We start from the raw sequence: 23543 nt of genomic DNA on the forward strand, positions 1-23543 counted from the left end.
ATGAAAGCACTCTTAGCTTAGCAAAACATATTTTCCATTCTACATTTTGACACATTGTCTCTTTATTGGGGAGGCACATCACACAGTCATCTCTGAGCTAGCGCAGCCTTCTTATTCTAAGAAAGAGACGTATAAAAACTAAATCCCACTTATGAATTTGTATCCCTGAACATTTATATAATACAGCCTTTCTCCACAGTCCACTGCCAGAAAAACAATCCTGCCTTTGAGTTATGAGAATAATGACAAAATAGAAACACATTTCCAAAGTTTCTTATGTTAATTGCCTATACAATATGAGAAGTTTATTGTTTCTGTACATTCTTGAACTGCAGGCTGGCAGTTTGGCACACATTAAGTGAAGTCTTTGTGGCAAAGTAACGCAACAATGATTTTCTGAAACTGTGAAGGACTCTATCTTTCTCTCTCTCCCACTTCTTTATTTCTTCTGTGAGAAGCTCAACAGGAGACATATGAATGGTTAAGAGGCAGGAAAAATCCACAGGCACCTGCTATGCCTCACCATCAGCCCTTCATTGGTTCCATCTTTTAGAGAGATGTACAGAGCAGGAGTGAGAAACAGAAACGGTGAGAGGAAAAGAGAAGAGTATGAGCGAGGAAGAGTTCAGAAAGAGTACACAAGGGAAAAAGCTTTTAATATGGCACAAGGGACTTGCTGTGGATCCAGCTGGGCTAAGCACACGTTGTGCCTTTCATGAGCTTGTTTGGTCGAAAGAAGGCCAAAGTTAAGAACAGCCAAAGTTATATCCATTTCCTCACACCACTCCACCCACCTTTAATTTTATAATTGAAGTAATAAACCGAGTCCAAGAACAAGTAGGGCGAGTTAACTCTCCAGTATGGCACCCCAAACAGAAGCCTGAATATCAAGTAATAGAAAACCTCAAACTACTGCAACATCCAAATATGAAGATGACAAGGAAAGAAATTTGCAAGACAAAAGAGGTCTATTCCAAAACATATTGTGCTGACTACTATTAATGAGACTCACAATTGATTTCAATACAGGCAACATGAGAGGAATGTTGCAATACTCTAAAAAGCACATATACACAAATGATTATGCTTTACATAATATAATATATAAATGTATACTATTTTAATATAATAATATTTCACTACCATTCAGAAGACCAAGGCTGCATTCATTCGATCAAAAATACAGTAAAAATAGTACTATTGTGAAATATTATTACCATTTAAAAGAACTGTTTTCTATTTTAATACATTTTCAAATATAATTTATTCCTGTGATTCAAAAATTTTCAGCAGCCTTTTGTGTCCCATGGTCCTTCAGAAATCATTAAAATATGCTGATTTGGTGCTCAAGAAACATTTGATCAATTTAATCCCATCCGTGCTGATATATATATATATATATATATATATATATATATATATATATATATATATATATATATATATATATATATATACACACACACTCACCTAAAGGATTATTAGGAACACCTGTTCAATTTCTCATTAATGAAATTATCTAATCAATCAATCACATGGCAGTTGCTTCAATGCATTTAGGGGTGTGGTCCTGGTCAAGACAATCTCCTGAACTCCAAACTGAATGTCAGAATGGGAAAGAAAGGTGATTTAAGCAATTTTGAGCGTGGCATGGTTGTTGGTGCCAGACGGGCCGGTCTGAGTATTTCACAATCTGCTCAGTTACTGGGATTTTCACGCACAACCATTTCTAGGGTTTACAAAGAATGGTGTGAAAAGGGAAAAACATCCAGTATGCGGCAGTCCTGTGGGCGAAAATGCCTTGTTGATGCTAGAGGTCAGAGGAGAATGGGCCGACTGATTCAAGCTGATAGAAGAGCAACTTTGACTGAAATAACCACTCGTTACAACCGAGGTATGCAGCAAAGCATTTGTGAAGCCACAACACGCACAACCTTGAGGCGGATGGGCTACAACAGCAGAAGACCCCACCGGGTACCACTCATCTCCACTACAAATAGGAAAAAGAGGCTACAATTTGCACAAGCTCACCAAAATTGGACAGCTGAAGACTGGAAAAATGTTGCCTGGTCTGATGAGTCTCGATTTCTGTTGAGACATTCAGATGGTAGAGTCAGAATTTGGCATAAACAGAATGAGAACATGGTTCCATCATGCCTTGTTACCACTGTGCAGGCTGGTGGTGGTGGTGTAATGGTGTGGGGGATGTTTTCTTGGCACACTTTAGGCCCCTTAGTGCCAATTGGGCATCGTTTAAATGCCACGGCCTACCTGAGCATTGTTTCTGACCATGTCCATCCCTTTATGACCACCATGTACCCATCCTCTGATGGCTACTTCCAGCAGGATAATGCACCATGTCACAAAGCTCGAATCATTTCAAATTGGTTTCTTGAACATGACAATGAGTTCACTGTACTAAAATGGCCCCCACAGTCACCAGATCTCAACCCAATAGAGCATATTTGGGATGTGGTGGAACGAGAGCTTCGTGCCCTGGATGTGCATCCCACAAATCTCCATCAACTGCAAGATGCTATCCTATCAATATGGGCCAACATTTCTAAAGAATGCTTTCAGCACCTTGTTGAATCAATGCCACGTAGAATTAAGGCAGTTCTGAAGGCGAAAGGGGGTCAAACACAGTATTAGTATGGTGTTCCTAATAATCCTTTAGGTGAGTGTGTGTGTATATATATATATATATATATATATATATATATATATATATATATATATATATATATATATATATATATATATATATAAACACCTACTGAATCGACAGACAGTGTATTTATATCCGTATTCCTTACTATCACTAGCTTACTAGGTTTTGGAACAGAGTGACAGTCTTCCTATCCCAGTCTGACAAAGCAGCAGAGTACAATATCTTTTCCCTTATGAGCGTCACCTTCTGCTCAGCCCTGGCTGTGCATGTTTGATTAAAAGTGTCTGATCTAATTAAAGTACTGTATGAAAATGCATCGGTTCCTCATGCAGCTGATATGTTAGGAGATTAGGCCTGTTGGATTTGGCTAAGAGCTGGTGTGTGCTGAGGATTTCTGGGCTGAATAATCACGGTCCGGTGGTTGACTGATGGCTGAAGGACCAGAGCGTGTCTGAGACTTATTACAGAAAACTCAGGCCGCAATCCAGAGCCTATTCTCTGCTGAACTTTTCACGCTACAAGAGTCCCATAGTGCAGCTAAAAGTATAATCTGCTCTCAAATCAACATGCACCCTAACGTAACGGGTTCGTTTCAGGTGGATAAATGTCTATTTGTAGAAGGTGATGAGAGTATTGAGTAAAAAGGAGAACTCTCACATGTAGCCTTGTAGAAATGTGTTTGGAAGACATGAGAAAGAAATGGTTAGACAGACAGAGAAAAGCAAACTGATGAAATCTAGAAAACAAGGAACCAATGTAAAATATGGAGAACAAAGAGGGGTTTGATTTGTGTCTAAGCACACTACTTTTATGGCCCTCTCTTTACGGCCTCTGTCCATCACCCATCAGCTGCTAGCGCTCATGGTTGAGCTCCCGCCTGCTTGCATAATAAAACATGAAAGTCTGGTGGGCATTTTTATACACAAACGCTTGCACGCTGAACCGCCTGCCTGGCATCATCACTTCAAAGAATAATAAAGTCTTTCTCCTCACTGCCACCAATAATCGAACTCAACCTGCTAGCACATATCCAGCCTTGTTCAAAAACCAAACACTAAAACCGCACTGAGAATATCCACCTCATTCCTTTTCTTCAGTAATACATATTGTTTCAAAGCAGCTTTGCAGAAAATAGTGCCTTAATACCCCCACTGAACAAGCCAAAGGCAACATGGCCAGGAAAAATCATTGTAGAAAAATCACACCAGAAGTGCAACATCTGTTCAGTAGGTTAACAGTAGGCACTTTCAATCAGGTCTTAAATTTCCTAAAGTGGCATTTCCTGTCTCGATAAGAATGGTATTATCCCCAAAAAATGTTGGCAACAATATTCTTACGCTTTTCAGCAATATCAATTATGACCATCACTATAATGTACCAAATAAACAGCCGAACATGATTTACACAAGTAGGACGTGTTCCCGTATCAACATCCTTTGTTGTTCCTGAAACAACATTCCCATTAATCAATCACTGCCTTATGCTTTTAGAGTGTTATGGGCTTTGATTGGTCGATATGGATGTTGTTCTAGGACCTACAAAGGATGTTGATCCAGGGACATGTGTAAATGACATTGTGTCAAATAAACAAGTATAGCATATAGCTCTACTTCAGCTCATTCAGTTTTTTTAGAGCTTTAGAATGATAGCACACTTAGACCGAACATTTATCAGAGGCGAGAGTTATGGAAGGTGAGCAGAGCTACTGAGCACAGACTCATGGGAACTGTTCTTCAAATGAGGTAGATGAAGAGTTTAACTTGGACATCTCTGCTGAGAGTAAAGTTAAAAGTCTGCAGCAGGCTTATTTTGTGTCTGAAAACTGGCTCTGAATGCACAATAAATAGATGAAAGGAACATTTTATACTTTCTGTCCTCAATGTAACTGACGGGAACACCAGACAGAGGTTTTTACACCGGCAGAGTAGCACTAGACAATAACCATTACTATATGGTACAGCAGTAATCTTTCTGTCTGCCTTCATTTTCCATCTGCAAACTATATCGGCGAGAGATAACATCACCATCATTTAGCAACGAACATAAAGAGAAATCTGTCTCGATGATGGAGTTTCCGTTTATATTGCTCAAGGACAGAATTATGTTGGTTATAAAACCGCCAACGGTCGGCATAAAACATTAGCGTGGATCTGAAGGTTTTGTTTTAAGAAAAGAAAAGTACAAGTTGGAGGAAACCTTTTGTCTGCATCAACAAAAAAGGCATTTACTGTGCTCTGCTACTGATGAAGCTGAAGACAAATCTGGACAATATTGAGCCAGCCAAAAATTGCACACAAAAAAAAAAAGAAAAGAAAATGGTAATTTCTTAAAGATGTTGTATATTTAAAAATTAATTTTGATATAATTCTTGTCTTTAAAATCTCATGTAGAAAGGTCTAAATATTTGGTGCTGTAGAACAAAACATTTTTCCAACAAATACACTGTGTCACTGATGAGAAATAGGATATAATTTCTCAAACAATAAACACTTTTTACCACATCTTGAGGCCATTATCGGAAACCCAATTTGTTAATTTATCTTTTACTTTATTCAGAGAGGTCTGACTAACTGGCCTGTTCTCACATTCTTTCACACTGTGGTGATGTGAAAAATAGCACAATGACAGAGGAAAGAACTCCCTCTCTCTCTCTCTCTCTCTCTCTCTCTCTCTCTCTCGCTCAGTCTCTTAATCTGTCTCTCTCTTGGTTATTGTGACAAGCAGACACTTTACACACTGAGAGAAGTATAGACATTAGCTTGTCCCCTCTTTCCCTTTGCTCTCTTCTTCTCAGCTGTGATTAATCTTAGGCTGAGGAGCGAGCAGGAACACACTGCTGCCAGTTGAAGGACAGCTGTGCTGTTTTTGTGTCTATGTTTCTAAGTATTGGCTTCTTCCCCTGAGTCTGTTTAGCAAATATTTGGAATTTAAAATGAATAACTAAATGGGTAATCTACATGGTTAATGTGTGTTCTTTTTTTTCCCCCTTCTTTTTAAAGAAAATCACGTGATAAATTATTATTATTTTACATTCATGCCTTTATTAAAGGGGGGGTGAAATGCTATTTCATGCATACTGAGTTTTTTACACTGTTAAAGAGTTGGATTCCCATGCTAAACATGGACAAAGTTTCAAAAATTAAATTGTACGTTTGAAGGAGTATTTCTGTGCCAAAAATTGTCCTTCCGGTTTGTCACAAGTTTCGGAAAGTTTTTTTCGAGTATGGGCATGTGTGACGTCAGATGTAACGTAATTTCCTTATACGGGTCCTAAGGGCACTTCTCCGCGGGCGCGCGCGCACTCGTAGACCAGACAGAGAAGAGAGAGAGAGAGAGAGAGAGCGAAAGCAGTACGTTACCTCATCAAAGCGCTCTGCTCAGCTCACCAAAGAAGTGTGTTTTTGGTTGCCAGCCAGGGCAAGACACCCCTGCACAGATTCCCAAAGAACCCAGCGTTAGGAACAGTGGATGCAGATTGTTTTTCCGGGGCAAAAACGGAGTTGTGCGAGACTGTTTGTTCCCTGCATTTCGACGTTGATTGTTTTATAAGCCCAGATCGACGGATTTGCAGATCATCTAATGCTTAAGGATCGAGCAGACACAATGATAAAGGTTTGCGATTGCAGGTGGTGAGTAAACTGCTTAAAATGTCTCTCTGTGTTGTTGTTAGCTCGGTTAGCACAGCTTTAGCTCCGCCCACACGGCCCGCCTCCAGCCGCTCGGTTTTTTTCCGGAAAAACTCGGTACAGCCTATCTGTCTTTTGTAAATTTAATAAAACTAAAGACTTTTTGGAGATATAAAGGATGCAATACTACTCTATAGGTACTCAGGATTAACAGGAGATTGAGTGAAAATGAGCATTTCACCCCCCCCTTTAACAAATGCTGGAGAAACAACAATCAATGAGAGAGGAGATAACGGAACACAATAGTCTAGTGCTCCATGCATGTGTCGGAGCATTACACACATCTAAGGCTTAGACAGTTTTTCTTAAATTAATATATGTGATTATCTAAATGTACACTGATGTTCAAAAGTTCAAAAGTGGACACAAAAGTTTTTCAAAAGAATCTCTTAAGGCCCATTCTTATCAAGAACGATAACTATAAAGATAAGTATGATAACTACATAAGTGTCCACACCAATGCACAATATCATTCTATTCTAAGCACACGCCGCAGTTTTGTTGTCTGTTGTTTTAAATGCTCAAGCTCTTTAAAGCAGGATGGATTCTGATTGGCTGTCAATGTTTTCATCGTTCATCAGCTGGAAAAAAATTGTTCTGAAAGAGATTCCAAACGATATTGTTTCTCTGTGCCGTTATCGTCCTTGGTGTGAACACTACAGGCCTTTGCTGACCAATGCTGCATTTATTTGAACAAAAATACAATAAAAACGGTAATACTGTGAAATATTATTAATATATTTGAAAATGTAATGTAGACCTGAGATGGCAAAGGTGAATTTTCACTGCAGTCTTCAGGGTCACATGATCCTTCAGAAATCATTTTAAATATGCTAATCTGGGGCTTAACCCTTAGGGGTCGACAAACGTGCCGGTGCGTTTTGCTGGATTTTCTTCACATAATAGCACAATAGATTTAAATTACTCCGTCATTTATGGTCATACAGAAAAAAAAAAAAAGAAAAAATAAGATGTCTACTTTTGTGTGTCCACTTACAATAAAAACAAAACATTGTGCTTTTGTAAAATAAAGAAAACAAACAGGGTGTGCTTTCTGACTCTCCGTCTCCGTGAACTATTTTCTTGAGCACGTCTATAAACTGAAACAAAACTCAGCGAATACTTGTCACACATTTATGAGCAATATATCTTTATAAACATTTAAGTGTGTACTTTTAATTCAAATGTTTGTTTCTAATTCAAAAACGAAAACAAATGTTCTCTGTTTAAGTAATTTGTATGAAACCAACAAGATCTCAACTAGAGCTCATTTGCTCTAATGTGACCACACGCGCAAAAGAGATTCAGATGCAAATCGTCCACGTGAAGGAACGCAAACCTGTAAACCAGGGGTGCCCAATCCTGCTCCTGCCGATCGACTGTCCTGCACAGTTCATCTCCAACCCTAATCAAACACACCTGAAGCAACCAATTAAGGTCTTCAGGATCACTTGAAAATTAAAGGCAGGTGTGTTTGATTAGGGTTGGAGATGAACTGTGCAGGACAGTCGATCGGCAGGAGCAGGATTGGGCACCCCTGCTGTAAACGCCCTCATTACCTCTAAACAAAGAATCAAACGTCATCATTCCTCTGCTTTTCCTCGCGTTTGGAAGACACGCTGTGAGCTTACATTGGATTTACCTCAGAAGAAGAACGCGATTTAAAGACAAGAAAGATTTTAAGGTAAGAAATGTAGCCTATTCTGAGTTATATTGGAGTGTTATTGTTGCATAAACTTCACATTGTAGTTGAACTGTTGCTAGACTAAAATGTATGAAATCGACGGAAACATGTTCAAATATGAACTATAGACAGGTAGGCAACCTTTAAATGCTAAATAAATATACATGTATGACAAGAGAATGTTTGTATGCGCTTTAATATAAAACATACTTTTTTAAAGCATTATATAAAAGTAGGCTAGTATGAGAGTTTATTTACACTAACATGATGAATATAATAATATATAGACCGGTGTTTACTATGAAATATTGTGTTCGTGGATATCTGCTCAAACATAGATGTTTATTATAATGTGGTAACAATAAGACATTATTGCTTATTAAGAGGTTCGACCTGTGGCATTATAGGCGACACAGGAGGTTGCCTTCGCTGCAAAATGACGGGGCTATTATAATAAATTGCAGTTCATATGAAAGATTGCAATAATGTTTTGGGGGAGGGGGGTTTGGTCAGTTTTCTGGGGGGCGCTATAAAATCTCACCTAGGGCACTAACAGAGCCTGGGCTGGCCCTGCTTATTAATTCCACATCTCAAATGGTAGATGGGTTTCTGTATCTACCTAAAAGCACTTGAACTGGTGATACGTTTTGTGAGTATTGAAACATTATTATTATCAACATTGAAAACAGTTGTGCTGTTAATATTTTTGTGGAAACATTGATATTTTTTTTATTAATAGAAAGTTCAAAAGAATAGCATTTATTTGAATTAGAAATAGCCTATTTTGTAACATTATGAAATATGTCTTTATTGTAACTCATTTCTTTTTGACCCCAAATTTTTCAACGGTAGTGTACTTTGACAATAACTAAATCAAAACAACGCTATTGGTGCACTTGCCATCTTAGCTTGCACCCATCTACATCATATAAGGAGGGCCAATTTATCAACATAACATTCTACTGACTGCTATAGGGGCAATGTTCTGTCAATGACACCCTATCAATTTCACTAATATCAGACTTCTCCTTTTGGTGACATCTTTGGCTCTGATGGCTGCATGTATTTAGCATTCTCACATGATGATATCATCTGTCTCTGATGCCTGAACACTCAGGCTCTCCAGACCACCATAGCTGAGGTCCAAGCTTATTCAATACTTACAAAATGTATCACCGGTTCAAGTGCTTTTAGGTAGATACAGAAACCCATCTACCATCTGAGATGCGGAATTAATACGGTAAGCAGGGCCAGCCCAGGCTCTGTTAGTGCCCTAGGTGAGATTTTACAGTGCCCCCCAGAAAACTGTCCAAACCCCCCTCCCCCCAAAATATTATTGCAATCTTTCATATGAACTGCAATTTACTATAATAGCCCCGTCATTTTGCGCCCAAGGCAACCTCCTGTGTTGCCTATAATGCCAAAGGTCGAACCTCTTAATAAGCAATAATGTCTTTTTTAACATCAGGGGATGGATTATATAAGTATGCCACAGTTGTGTTAATGCCAAAGTTGTGATCTTAACTGTAATTCACATGTTTGGATAGCCCAGAGCATGGTTAGTGAATCTAAAGCCCAGTGGTGTGGAGTAGACACTATAATGAAACTACTGTCACGTGTTCATAAATCGCCATCTGGAGCATTTTAAAGCCAAGTGCAGTGGAAGAGAATAACTAAAAACTATCATAGAAACCCAACAATGGCAATCATTGGTTTTAAACCAACAATTGAGGGAATAAGACAACTCGTATGATAAAAGAGATGAAACTCTTGTATTCATGTGGTGTTAAGCAATACCTTTTCATCAGAAGCCTTAGAAAAATGGGGAGACATGTTTTTCAACAGTGTGACAAGGTCTTTGTAGGCTTCACTTATTCTCCTATAGGAGTTTTCACCACCTTCTCCATTGATTTCCTGGAAAACCAAATCATAATGCAAGTGTAAACAGAGAGATTAACGACATTCCCAGTGGCGTATTAGTTTTTCTGGCTGAGATGTACGTTGGGTTACAATACATATCTCAAACATAGAGTCATATTTGAAAAAGACAACTGAAAGAGCAAGAGAAAAAGTTCAACACAATTAACGCCCAACCCACACACAAAGACCATCAGCTTCACACACATGCACAGACATAACTATACTTGGAGGTACTTACTTAATCACTGAGGTTTAGAGGTGACTTGTTCTGATTAAATGTCTAATCTATACAATTAACTTTACTGTCATTTGCAGTAAATTCAACCTGACCTCAAATGTACAATGAACAGGTGAGTGTCAGAAAGCATTGAACAGAACACAGATGAGGACAAGAGTGTCCAAAAAGAATAGACATTGAGAGAGAGAGAGAGAGAGAGAGAGAGAGAGAGAGAGAGAGAGAGAGAGAGAGAGAGAGAGAGAGAGAGAGAGAGAGAGAGAGAGAGAGAGAGAGAGAGAGAGAGAGAGAGAGAGAGAGAGAGAGAGAGAGAGAGAGAGAGAGAGAGAGAGAGAGAGAGAGAGAGAGAGGTGGAGGAGGGAAAGAAATTAGATTTAAGAAAGAAACACAAAGATAAAAATAGACAGATGTACTTAATTAAGTGGTGCTCTGAATCAGAATGAAAAATATTATGTGTAAAATGTTGCTTTTGATTAATTGCACACATATTTAGTTCTGTGAGGCGGCTTTAAAGCACTGAACACAGCTAGAGAAGCAGATCTGGAACAGAATCACATATCTGTTAAGACTGAAAAGTCTTAACTTTTCAGTTTCGCTTACCTCATGTTTTGGAAAAGTGTCTGTATACCATACCTTTCAAACACATTAAGAGCACATTGTGTATGTTCAAATTGTCTACCAAAATTGGCTCCCTTGACAGCTTGACACGTTTCAGATTCATAAAACTCATATTGCATCACTCAGCATTCCGATGAGATGCATTAATTTCCATCTGCTATGTGCTCAGGTCAGGCTTGTTGGGATATGCCCTATTAAGATGATCAAACTCGATCACTTGATTTTTATCAAAAACTTGATTTCTTGATAAAAATACAATATATAATCAACCGAGGGAATGTCCACATTTCTGAATCTGATTACTAAAGGGAGATGATAGGTTATGTAGCTGAATTTCATCATTTTTGACACCGATGATGTAGCAGAATTGTGTTTTGCTTTGACATACAAGAGAATTGTGTTCCCAGAGCAATCCAAAACTGACGCACCAAATGACTGTTATTACTTTCTTGACAGTTTTCTCACCTCATCGAGGAAAATTCCGCTAGTATTGCAAGTGATGAACAGCGTGGGCTCTGTGTCACAGGTCTCAATTATGAGCGAGCAAATATCTCCATCCATCTGCCTCCAGGGAGGAGAGCGACAACCATTGGAGAACACGTAATCTGAGGAGGCAGGATTTATGCTTTAGAGATTTGTATATTTTGTTATATGTATAATGTGTCAAATGTTGAATTAATGCACTGTTGTCACCTCTCAACAGCAAAAGTTTGCAATAAAACTTCAGTTTTGGAAAGTACATACAGTGCAAGCTCCCACAGGGGCAGATGGACACTCGTTCCCTGTAGCCCAGCCAGTGAAGATGACTGATTGTTCTTCAGGACTGAGCTGCTGCAGGCATAACCCCAAGATAAATTACCCTCGCCAAACACCCCTGCCGATACTCCACATGCTCCAAACCGCCCTGCGCATCCTCACGGCCCCCCCCTCCTTTATTTGCAAATAAGCTTCCAATTTTACTCGGCATACGGGGACACATTTTTCAAAAGAAGCCACATCCATCACTCAAAATTTGCAGGCCACAATCCTTTTTCCAAAAACAGTTGATTGTTATAGCACAGCAAATCTGCCCGTTCTCCTCAGGGAAAGAGGAAGAATTGATGAATCTCTTTGTAAACTGAAATCTGACATATGTAATGGTTTCCATGTTGTGGAGATTTGAATACAGACATGTTATATTTAAAGGATATCCAGCATTGCCACAAATGGTGGTGGTTTAAAGACTGTGGAGTGTGAGGAATAGAGACAGATTTTTTTTTTTTTTTTTACTTTTTGAGTTAATCATAAGGTAATAAGCACTGACATGATTAGAACTGCTAAATTTACCAAGTTTCTTGAAGTGAAACTTCCCAGGGAAGATTCAATCTTAAGGTGCCGTCACATTTACTGTTGTTCAATGAATTTAGTTGTTCGGTCAAATCCCGTCATTTCAATATAGGAATCAACACAATTGGGAATTTCGCATTAGGGCGGAATATTTCCCCACACATTTCCCATTGGGTTCTATTTGGTCATGCAAATTCACTGCATTGACCAATAGAAAGCTGCTTGGTTGGAAATTGAATTCATAGATTGCTACACTAATGACAATGGACCTTTTTTTTGGCCACAAAATTTTGCTAATGTGACAGCAACATTAGGCTTATAGAGTCTGGTACTTTCAAGAAAATATATCAATGTATTATCATTGTCATGATCATTACCTGAATCCTCTACAGCCTTGAGAAGCACTGTTCGCTGAACTCTAATATGAGTTGGTTTTGATTTAATTTATGGCAGACTGTTTGTTTTGCATCAGCAGGGAAGTGGGCCCCACGCACCTGCACAAGGTTCGACTCTGAAAGTGGAACTATGAGCATTATCTTTGGGGCCGGCTTTCACCTCAGTTGTCTCTACAGATCCATCTTTTGAGTTATCTGACACCGACCTCTCTTGATTCAATTTCTTGTTGGCCTGTGGAATCTGTGATGGTTCAGTGGCCACATTTAACTCAGCACCACTCTTTCTGTCGCAGCTCTGCACATCATCAGTAACAGCCACATTAGTGACGTTCATCTCATTTTTGTTAGAGTAGGTCTGTCTAATGTAATCTGTAATTGCCGCAAACAAAAAAATCTTACTGATTTTGAACTAATGAAATAGAAAAGCAATACTGGTTCAGTGTGTTTTTAATTATGAAGAAGTCTTGTTTTCTGATTTAAAAAAAAAAAAAGATCTTCTAATGGGGTAAAAAAAAATTAAATTACTATAATTCAAAAGGAAAACAAGTTTATTTTTCTTACCCCATTGGACTATTTTGTTGTTGTTTTAAGCATAAACTCACACTGTGTCTACATCGGACATGACAGTTGTTGCAACAGTTTGAGGCTTGAAAATTCAATCGTTCTTCGTGTTAGAAGTACATTTATGTGATCTGATGTGAAGTACATCAGAAGTAGAACGTCGCACCATGCTGCATCCAGTGTAGACAGCATCACTATTATAATAGGTTCTATTTGCATATGTCACGTTACGCTGCTCGCGTCTGGTGTAAACACAGTGTCACTCAATTTTCAGAAAACTATTTTGTCATTTAACTTCTCAAATAAATGTATTTTGATTTAAGAATGTTTACTAGAGATATGTGTACTGGAAAACATGACAAAAATACTTAGTGCAGAGGCGTCAGTCAACATTTGTTGCCATGCCTGACAGTCAAGATGTGAGAACTAAGAAATTGTTTCCATTTTCCTCAAAATCTAAATTACTGTACAACTTCAGTCCAATTGAACAAAATAAAAAAAGAAAAGAAGACAAAAATCTCACACAGACACTCTCAGTTACACCGGAAAACTACAATCACTCGCTCCAAACATCGACTCAGTTCGACTCAGAAGATTAATCAGATTGAGGGTGAAAATAAGTGTGGAAGTGAGTGAGTGACAGAACGAGATAAAGTGAGCAGAATAGATGGAGAGGGGGAAGAGTGAGGATAATGCAAACCTGATGTGTAGCGCACAGACTTCAGCGCCCGGTTTTCTCCTGTTCCACAGAATCTCTTCAACAGATCTACCTCTGTATTAACAGCTGCTGGGCTTAGCCTGCCCTCTCTGGGCAAAAACACACACACAACACAGAACAAAAATACAGCTCATTAACCAGTAACTGTAATGTAGCTATAAATGCAAGTACTGTGTGTGTGTATATATGTATATGTATGTGTGTATATATATATATATATATACATAAAATAATAATAATTATATACAGTATATATAATATATAGGCTATGTATACAGTATATACAGTTAATAAAGACAAGCGGAACGGCTGATTGCTTTATTTAAAGGCAGTATATAGAATGTGCATACATGATCATGATCGGTCTGACAGCAATGCTTAGCAGCTTCTCGTCCAGCTGATGCAGGATATTAAATAGTTTGTCTTCCTGTATTGTAGGAGATGTGGGCCCAAAGATCTTCTTCACTGGCTCCCTGTTAGCTGTTGGCCATAAACACACCTTATTCACAACTGCTCATCATACAAAAACACTTTCACTATTATTTTTTTTTTTTTTTTTCATCAGCAAATTTTTTTCATTGCAAATTTATAAAAAAAGATAAATAAGAATCCGCTAAACATTACCAAAACCTTACCAAACGCACCTTTAAATGATAGCCAAAAGCTGCAGAAAGCATGTCTGAAACTAATCTTCAGATGGAAAATTTGCTCTAAAAGAACGGTGTGGTCCAAAAGACTGAGACCACTAATGAAAATGTTATTTCATACATACATATTATAGCCTACAATTAATACAGATTTTTTTATTACAAATCATATTATCAACATAAAAAAAGCCAATTGAACTGAATTGAAAAAATAACATGAATTTCAGATTTCCAGATTCAGTATTTGTATTCCTCTTCTTGCTGTAATGACAGTAGCACTTGAGCTGCACAAACTCGAGAAGTTTGAGTAAAACCTGATCATCACATTATTCAGCATGATCTGAGAACGATCAGAACATCTTGTGCATTAATGGAAGAACATCTGACTGACTGTAAAAAAGGAGTTCACATGATTTGATTGGAGTCCTAGAAATAGTGCAGCATCTTAAATAGTTCTTAAGGCGCGTTCACACCAAGAACGATAACCATAAAGATAACCATATTAGCATCAACACCAGCGGACGATATCGCTCTGTTTATCCTAAGCACGTGCTTGTCTGCCTCTTTAAATGCTCGAACTCATTACAGCAGGATGGATTCTGATTGGCTGTCAATGTTTTTATCATTCATCAGCTGGATAAACTCATTCTGAAAGAGATTCCAATGATATTGTTTCTATGTGCCGTTATCATATAGCTGTGGTGTGAACTCTGCTATTCTTTAATATTGAGAACGTTATCTTTATAGTTATCGTCCTTGGTGTGAATGGGCCTTTACTCATTTTAGGTTTCAAGAAGAAAAAATAACTATATTTTCAGGTTTAAATAATTACAGCTATTCAATGTGGTCTCAGATTTTGGGATCCTACAACTTCCATCATAAATGAATATAGGCACTGTGACTGGACTGATTAAGACTTCAAATGTGATACCGGAAGATATTGAAAATAACAGAACACAGCATTTCAAGGAAAATTAGTGCTTAAAGTAATTGCATGTTCTCCATGCAGCTCACCCTCCAAACAGGTCTGGACCTCCTTCATCTTTTTATCTTTGTTTAGAAGCAGAAGGTTAGACAGGTGGTAAAATGAGTGCACTGTGATGTCAGGTGGACTCAGATGCAGAAGGGGACATCCTTTATCATCACATTCCTGGGACATAGCTGATTCTCCACTAAAAAAAAAGGGAAGGGGGAGGGGGAATGGTGTCACAGGTGTTTTAAGCATTCACCTGACTTTAAGCAGCTCTGCATTGATTCAGCATATGAATTTATCTGAAAACCTACTATGAACCAAATGAGGTATTACAGTTATCTAGACAAGAAAATTAAATTAGGTCTAATCTTTCTGATATCTTTAAAGGGAATGTTAAGCTAAATCAATTGCACGTCTCTTATCATCTCCGTCTGTTGGTATTACCTGATGTCATATAAATCTGACATGAAATCAGACGCTTCTAGAGTTGTTTTCCATTGTAAAGGCTCGCTGAATGTCAGCCTGGCCTCGTGTGGGTGTTTGTCGCCGAACTCCTCCGTGAAGAGCTGGATTTCAGTCAGAATGTCATTATTCAAAGGGCTTTTCTCTAGTTTATCCGCCTCAGAGCTCCATTGAATTGCCCTAGAGAGTGCCACCCCCATGACGGACACTGGATAGCCTAACATTAAAGCAAAACAGTAAACAGTATTAATACGAGAGGGTTAAAGCTAGCGTATTTCAATGCGTGCATTAAAGCGCGAGGACTGATATGCGGCGTTCCAAGCATCAAACGGATTATTTAACTGTAAAGGCTAAACTATTTCTGACCCTCTTGAAAGTGATTCAATATATAAGACGGTTTATTACTCACCAAATGTAACTAAACAAGTCTGCTCAAGTTTGTATGACTGTTTTCCTCTACAAATGTTATCTATCTTGCTAACTTTGTGGCTGGTCGGCGCTGCTTTCAGTTACTGAGTAACCATAGAAACGAACTACGCGCTGGCTCCGGTTGTTAATAAACAGTCGAACAACGTAGAGCGGAGAGGGTCAAAAAAAGTTAGCTTAAGATGCGGTCTTTTCTATGTTTGTAACGTTACAGGAAACACTGTATTGGTATGAATGATCAACATTACATTAAGCTGTCTTTGTTATGCAAACAAAAGTGAGGTCCAAAGCGAACCTACCTGACCGAATTAAAGGCTTTCGCATTATGTCAACTGTTTGTTTTCTCTCTGGGGTTGCGTGCCCACAGAACCACACTTTTGAGAGGCTCTTTATAAACTTCCGTGCTGTGCTGTATGGTTTGGCAGAAAATTACACACAGGCATTTGGGCCACAGAAAATACTTAATTTCCCAACTGATCCTGCCTGCACAGCCTCTCAAAATAAGTGAATTCAGCTCAACATTATTCACGCTGGGTTTAACTGATAGGTCTCACTCATAAGCTTTCAAGTGAACCAAAACCGAACAGGAGCTCCCTCTTTTCAGATCATGCAGATGGAAGGACTAGTGCCAGGTGTATTAGCCTCTCTCTGTCATTGCCAAACCACACCGATGACCTAGAGATTAACGTTACAGAAATTTCCATGCATTTTCGCTTAAATAGTGCTCTTTAGATTTTACTCTATTACTGAATTAATGGTTTTACTTCTTGCTGCAGATCAAGAGATCATTACTAAGAATTTCCCCCAGGCATTTAAAATTACATGGAAATTTACAAGCATTTCCGCAAGACTTCCACAACTCACAAAAAGATAATTGCAGGAGCAGAGACCTTTTTATTAATATAATCATGTCTGTCCAGTGTGCATGTAGGCCTATTTCAGAGCTTCCACACACATCACTAGTAAACATCACTGAATGGGTTTAATTACAGTACTACTATTGTATATTTTCTTTGTGTGTAGGAAATAAGCATAAGCTTTTGATTTTAAATCTGGAAAAATATCTGTTCTTGATCCTTTTTGCAACAGACGTTTACAGCCATGAGGCCATAACGATGATGAACAGAAGCAGAAAAGAAATGCAAATGCTCACTTAGCAGTGTGTGTGTGTGTGTGTGTGTGTCAACATTTTGATTTATACCTGCAGTCCAGACATGCTTTTATTCTACATGTATTTTCAAAAGCCCAGTCTTTCATCCTTGGTTGAATAAATGGGTGCAAATCAGTGTCGTCAATCTTAATGTGTGACATTTTGTCTGGCACAGCCACTTCTTGGAAATCCAACAGACTAAAGCGGGGAGCCCATAAGAGGTAACACCGAGACTGCGGGCAATAAAAAACAGACCCTCTCCATCGTTAGAGTTTTTCTATCCTTCATTCTCATGTCTGCAATCATTCAATGATAAATTGTAAATGGATTCAAGATGATGGCCTTGGTATAGCACAGGAGTTTTCAAACCGGGGTCTATGGAGCCCCTGGGGGCTGCAAGGGGTGCTAGAGTGTCCACAGAAAATTTAAAGGTAGGGTAGGCAATTAAAAAAAAAATGTTCATACTGGTTGAAACTCTCCACATCCTGATAGCAATCAATAATAGAAGTGGTCTAAAGTCTCAGTGGAAGTCTCAGGACCAAAAATAGCATACCTTTGCGCACCTTGCTTGAATAGACATCACATGTCATCAGTTCGTTCCATGAGACTATGCAGAGTTGTAGACACACAGTCATTGGGCGTCGTAAAGAAACACCAGCCGGATTTTACAGTTCCTCCTGAACCAAAACAACTTATGCTGTGTTCACGCCATGTCATAACCATAATTTCAAGATGGCAACCCATGACGTTCTACCCGGAGCTGTTCACGTCCTCAACCTCGGACTTTTCAACACTACCAATGCCCAAATGAATCTGCAGCAGTCAGGTGGTACAACTAGAGCTATGCAAGTTGTTTATGTTCATTATTATTGTAATGTTAAATGTACTTTGAGACATGAGTCAATTTAATGCCATCTTTCAGCAATTTAATGACGTTTTGCAGACTTCGCTCTGGCTGTGTGCGTTCGTGTGTGTTGAAGAAGGCATGGCTTTGGAGAGCAGAGGCTTGCTTTCAAAGCTAGCTTGATATTGCTAGCCACTCTGAAATGGCCATCCCTACCTTTAAGAGACCTTAAAAATAAATAAAATAAAGTTAATATAATTAAACTTATTGTGCTTAATTTTTTGTTATGCTTTGTACAGAAATTTACAGAAAATTAACCTTACCATTCTTATTTACCTTATAATTATTTTATTATGCTGACAACAAAACAGTAAACTGAACTTTTTAGTATATAATTATACATTTTTATTTAATTCATTGCAAGTTTACACATCGATAGCATTAAACGTAGTGGGAAAAAAAGATTCTTAACTCATATTTTGCATAAATAGTTTGAAAACACATGTCCTACAGAGTCAAGTCAAGTCAAGTCATCTTCATTTATATAGCACTTTTAACAATGTAAAAGCGCTAGCCAAGCGCACAGATAGCCAAAGCAAAAGAAACGTTCAGAAAGCAGAAAAAGAGAATAGAGAAGGAATTAAAGGTTTCATATAGAATGACTAGAGAGAATGAAAGAATGAGAGAAAGACAGACATAGAAAGGAAAGATTAGGAAAAAAGAGGCTCTTAACTTGTAATCCACTGCACGCTCTCATTAGCTCTTACTAATTGCTGTTCGTTAATGAGGCTAAACACAGTGAGCTGGTGCACCAGGGCTTCCTTTAAACATAAACACTCACAGTCTGTGGTCAGAAGCACCTGTCAGCTCCTCCAACTCTCTCTGGCTTTGACTCAATCTCAGCATAATAAACAAAGGCGTCGTCTGGAGCGGTCCAGCAGTGATGCTGATTGAGCTGAAGCGGGAACTCACTGCAGAAGATTTACGAGGAGTGGCTCTGTCTTCAAGCACGGAGGCTGTGATTGCATCCGTCCACAGCTCACTCTCCACTCTCAAAACAGTCCATTAACGAGGGGAAATCAGGCTCGGGCAGGAATACTCACAATTTGTGGGGCGATTAAGGGCACCGACCTTCTGGAGTTGGGGCCAGTTCAAACAGAACACTTTTTATGCTGTTTTTTTTAATCGTTTTTGTATGTAAATGCCCTAGACAGAGGTCTTTGGCCGTTGCGCCGTGGGTTTTAAGCATATCCCATGTATGAGCGTAGCTTTTTTTAAATCAGTATGTTAAGTTAAAACTTGACATATTTCACTTTTAAAAACGCCTCTCGATAAGTTCTTTTCAGCTATGCTTCCTCATGAGTTTTGTGTGAACGACCCGAAAATACTTTCTGACAGTTGTCAAAAATGTAACCAGTTCAATGGCCCTTTCCTTAGAAATTAATTCACTGTTACTGAAAGGAGCCATAGAAAAAGTTATCGGGCTCCTCGTGTTTTTACAAGATGCATGAGTGCGGCCCTGTCTCCTCTTTGGTCCAAGGGCATGAGGATTCTGCCCTACTTAGACGATTGGCTGCTTTGTGCCCCAACAAGACAACATGCGTTACACAACACCAAGATTGTGCTGGAGCATATCCAGAGGTTGGGCCTTAGTATGAACAACACAAAGAGTCATCTGGCCCCAGAACAGACCATAACCTTCATCGGAATAACACTCAATTCAATTACAATGTCTACCACATTGTCTCACGCGTGGACAGACAATATTTGTCAGTTACTGACTCGTTTCGGGTCAGGGGACAAAACTTGATGTCCTTCTGCAACTAATGGGGATGTTAGCCGCCGTCACACCCGTGATCCCCTTGGACTTGTTCACCTCAGGCCTCTTCAGAGGTGGACGAACAGCTTAGGGCTAGATTCACAGAGACATCGTCATTGGGTGATTGTCGTTTCGCCTACCTGTGTCTGTGCACTGAAAACCTGGAAAAGGGCAACATTTCTGAGAGCCGGAGTGCCACTTGGGGTGGTGTCCTCCCGTCGGGAAGTGATCACGACCGATTTCCTTTAAAGCTACACTGTGTGATTTTTACCCCCATCTAGCGGTGAAATTGTACTGTATATGACTACCCAGCAGTGGCGGATACAGAACGTCATTAATAGGTGGGCCTGGTGAATATATACGGAGGGGCCTCGGTTTTTTTAAGCTTATACACACCTGATTCCCGGGCTCCGTATTAGAGCTTTCACACTGCGCGCGGATGCGGTCTGGCGATGCGTTCCATGTAGCCTACACAGCAGTGCAGAGATCGTTTCCGCACCTAGTCTATTTCTGCTGTGCTGCACGCGCTGAATTAAAGTGACAGCGCATGGTTCGTGGTCAAAATGAACACAGATTGACATGAAAATATAATAATCTCAACACAAATACATTTAATTTAATTATACTCTTTTTCACAGTCATCTTTTTTAGGCTACTTTAAGGCGGGGGTAAAGCAAGGAAAACTACAATTTACATCAATAAGGCGACATAATCAACACTCCTCTCATTCGTGGAGGTGAAAAAACAAGTTATTTGTGACATGCAAGATTTATTGTATTAAAACAAAAAGAAAAGGCATGAGAGTCGGCTGTTTTTGTCAATTTTAAGTTTTAATTTAAAATATTTGCGATTTTAATATAGCCTAAGTACTACTACATATTTTTACCACTTGCTTGATCAACTTAATATATCTATAGAAGTAGCACTGAATAATACGTTGTTTAAATTGTGTTAAAACGTTTATTAAAGAGTATGCGTACAAAGAGAATCGCAATGCTGACAAAACTTTTTTTAAATATAAGTTGCTGTATAACTTCTGGATTTGAACAGTGGTGGAGTAAGTACTGAATCTCAGTACTTAAGTAAAAGTACAAATAACCAGACATATTTACTTTAGTAAAAGTAGAAGTACCACAATGAAAACCCTACTTAATTAAAAAGTACCTGATTTTAAATGTAGGCTACTTTAAGTATTAAAAGTAAAAGTTCTTGCATTACAATTTATTCTCTTAATGTCTATATTCTAATAATTAGGGCTGTAACAATATGAAACCGAAATCGCGACACACACCCTATTTGAACTTAACATTAGCTACAATACACCACAAAACTAGTTGAGGATAAATTCTTTAAAATTGGGCAATCCCTGCATTATGGACGTGACATTTGCAATAAAAACTTGAAATATAAATTCTCAGAAAAAGCATTTAATAGGCTACATATTGAAAGCATATTGTTTATATATCCATACTCCCTTAATAAAGGAGTCCAGACATTAGAAAAATATCTGTCCACAGACACATGCGTTTTATATTTATGAAATAGGCTACACATGCCATGGACATATTTATGAAATAGGCTACACATGCCATGGACGTGACGCACACAAAAAAATATTTAACTTTTAGGTGGCAAAATATTTTTTAGTAATTCTGTGAATTACACTGCGCAAACCAAAAGTAATACTACCAACCGGATTAAGAAGGGTTGGCTCTCCACAGAACATAAAATATTAATTTTATTTTTCGTGTTCGCATTTATGAGAAAATAAGCCACTAACGTTAAGTGTCTCACGACCATCCTCCTCCTCCTCAGGTATGACATGGTCCAAAAGTATATCATCATCTAGCCGTGTTTTTTTTATATATATTTTTTTAAGTGTGTCAATGATAGCTGTTTAGCCATAGCTCAGTTAGATTGCGCTGCGACGGAAAACTTTTGGTCCGAAACGCGCCCGTGCCCGCGGTGTTGCGTGATAGCATCACTGGACTGACACGTGATATGTCGACATAATATTTTTATTTTGTAGCTATTTTTCGTAGCTACTGTGCATAAATATCCTGATTGTCCTCAGGAAACTATTAAAATGAAATTATTTATTAATTCATTATTATTAAAATTAAAAATTTTAATAGTTTTTATTAATCTGATTGGGTGGGCCACCGATCAATCTGGGTGGGCACGTGCCCACCCAGGCCCACCCATAAATCCGCGCCTGCTACCCAGTGAATATTAGTTTCTGTTCCTCTCAATTCCGAGGGCGTTTTAACTCCTATGGTGGCCGTATTATTCCAAGATTAACATGGCTTCCAGTTATCAACTTCGTCCATGACAATAATAAACAATACGTCTAAAATGAATAAAACTACAGGACAGATGTCAGGAGGTAAACGTCACCCTTGGAATCGGCTATCCCAGCATAATCAGATTAGGCTAATGTTACAATGTGTACAAAGTAAAAGCAATTAAAAATAACTAAAATTTACAGTGTCCTTTTTTTTATATAGCTTTAAAAATTGCGCCTTTAAAACTATTCATCACCTGTGATCCGTCGCAGCACAGATTTATGTTACAAGGTAAACAATACTTTTTCACCATTGACGCGAGGATGAAGTTATACTAGAGGTCGTTCTGGCGTTATGCACAACCATGCTATGGTTAGACAAGCAACTATAAAACTTCGAATTTACACAAATGGATTACAACAGGCTGAATTACCTGTCGAGAAGAAAGCAGGCAACCTCGGCGTCCGTTTTAAAATCTTTTCTCATCATGAGCTCTTTCCATCTGGGAAAAGTTACTCCAATATTGACTATGGTCTTGCTGATTTGTCTGTCGCGTTGACGTTTTAATTCTCTCTTTCAAATGTGAGCACGCACGCGCACGCGCACGCGCGCACACACACACACACACACACACACACACACACACCACACTATCTTTCAAATCTGCCGGCACTCGCGAGCTCGCGAGTAATCTCCCCCTCGCATTCGTCACGGAGTCACTGAGTGAAAAACGCTAAAGGCGAAGCTTGAATTTACAGGTATGTCCCTCTTTGGCTAATGTAGTTTCAAGATGGAGGGGCAACATGGCGACCGGCATTCGAACCCCTCACCCGTATGTACTTTCAATGGCAGATTATAAACTTAAGAGAATACTTTATTACTTGAAAGAAGTAAATATACATTAATGAGCACATATATTTTTGAAAGAACTAAGTGTTTTTTGCTAAGAATCAACTAAAAAAGTTACACAGTGTAGCTTTAATGTGGAACCAGAGGGGAATTGGTGGTCACTGGTTACCCACGGAGGCCTTAGAACATATCAACGTCCAGGAGTTGAAGTCAGTGTACTTAGCTCTACAACACTTCTTACCAAATCTGATGGGTCATCATGTGCTTGTTCGGT

General features: G+C 38.7%; 1 protein-coding gene across 2 annotated transcripts in view; it reads right to left on the bottom strand.

Annotated features, from left to right (window-relative positions):
- Positions 1–16674, bottom strand: part of odad2 (outer dynein arm docking complex subunit 2) — a 56458-nt gene extending 39784 nt beyond the window's left edge. Inside the window, exons 1-7 of one of the 2 annotated variants that reach the window (XM_079852078.1) lie at positions 16622–16674; positions 15879–16113; positions 15476–15633; positions 14165–14294; positions 13797–13903; positions 11280–11419; positions 9839–9955 (exon numbers count right to left, since the gene is read on the bottom strand). In XM_079852078.1, the coding sequence (XP_079708204.1) occupies positions 9839–9955; positions 11280–11419; positions 13797–13903; positions 14165–14294; positions 15476–15633; positions 15879–16113; positions 16622–16646 (912 nt within the window). In that variant the 5' untranslated portion in view covers positions 16647–16674. Of the gene's footprint in view, positions 1–9838; positions 9956–11279; positions 11420–13796; positions 13904–14164; positions 14295–15475; positions 15634–15878; positions 16114–16305; positions 16398–16621 lie in introns of those variants that run through there. The other variant, XM_079852079.1, reaches the window with a different exon arrangement.
- Positions 16675–23543: the final 6869 nt, after the last annotated feature.

Source organism: Squalius cephalus (assembly GCF_949319135.1).
Source record: "Squalius cephalus genome assembly, chromosome: 19".
Classification (NCBI taxonomy): domain Eukaryota; kingdom Metazoa; phylum Chordata; class Actinopteri; order Cypriniformes; family Leuciscidae; genus Squalius; species Squalius cephalus.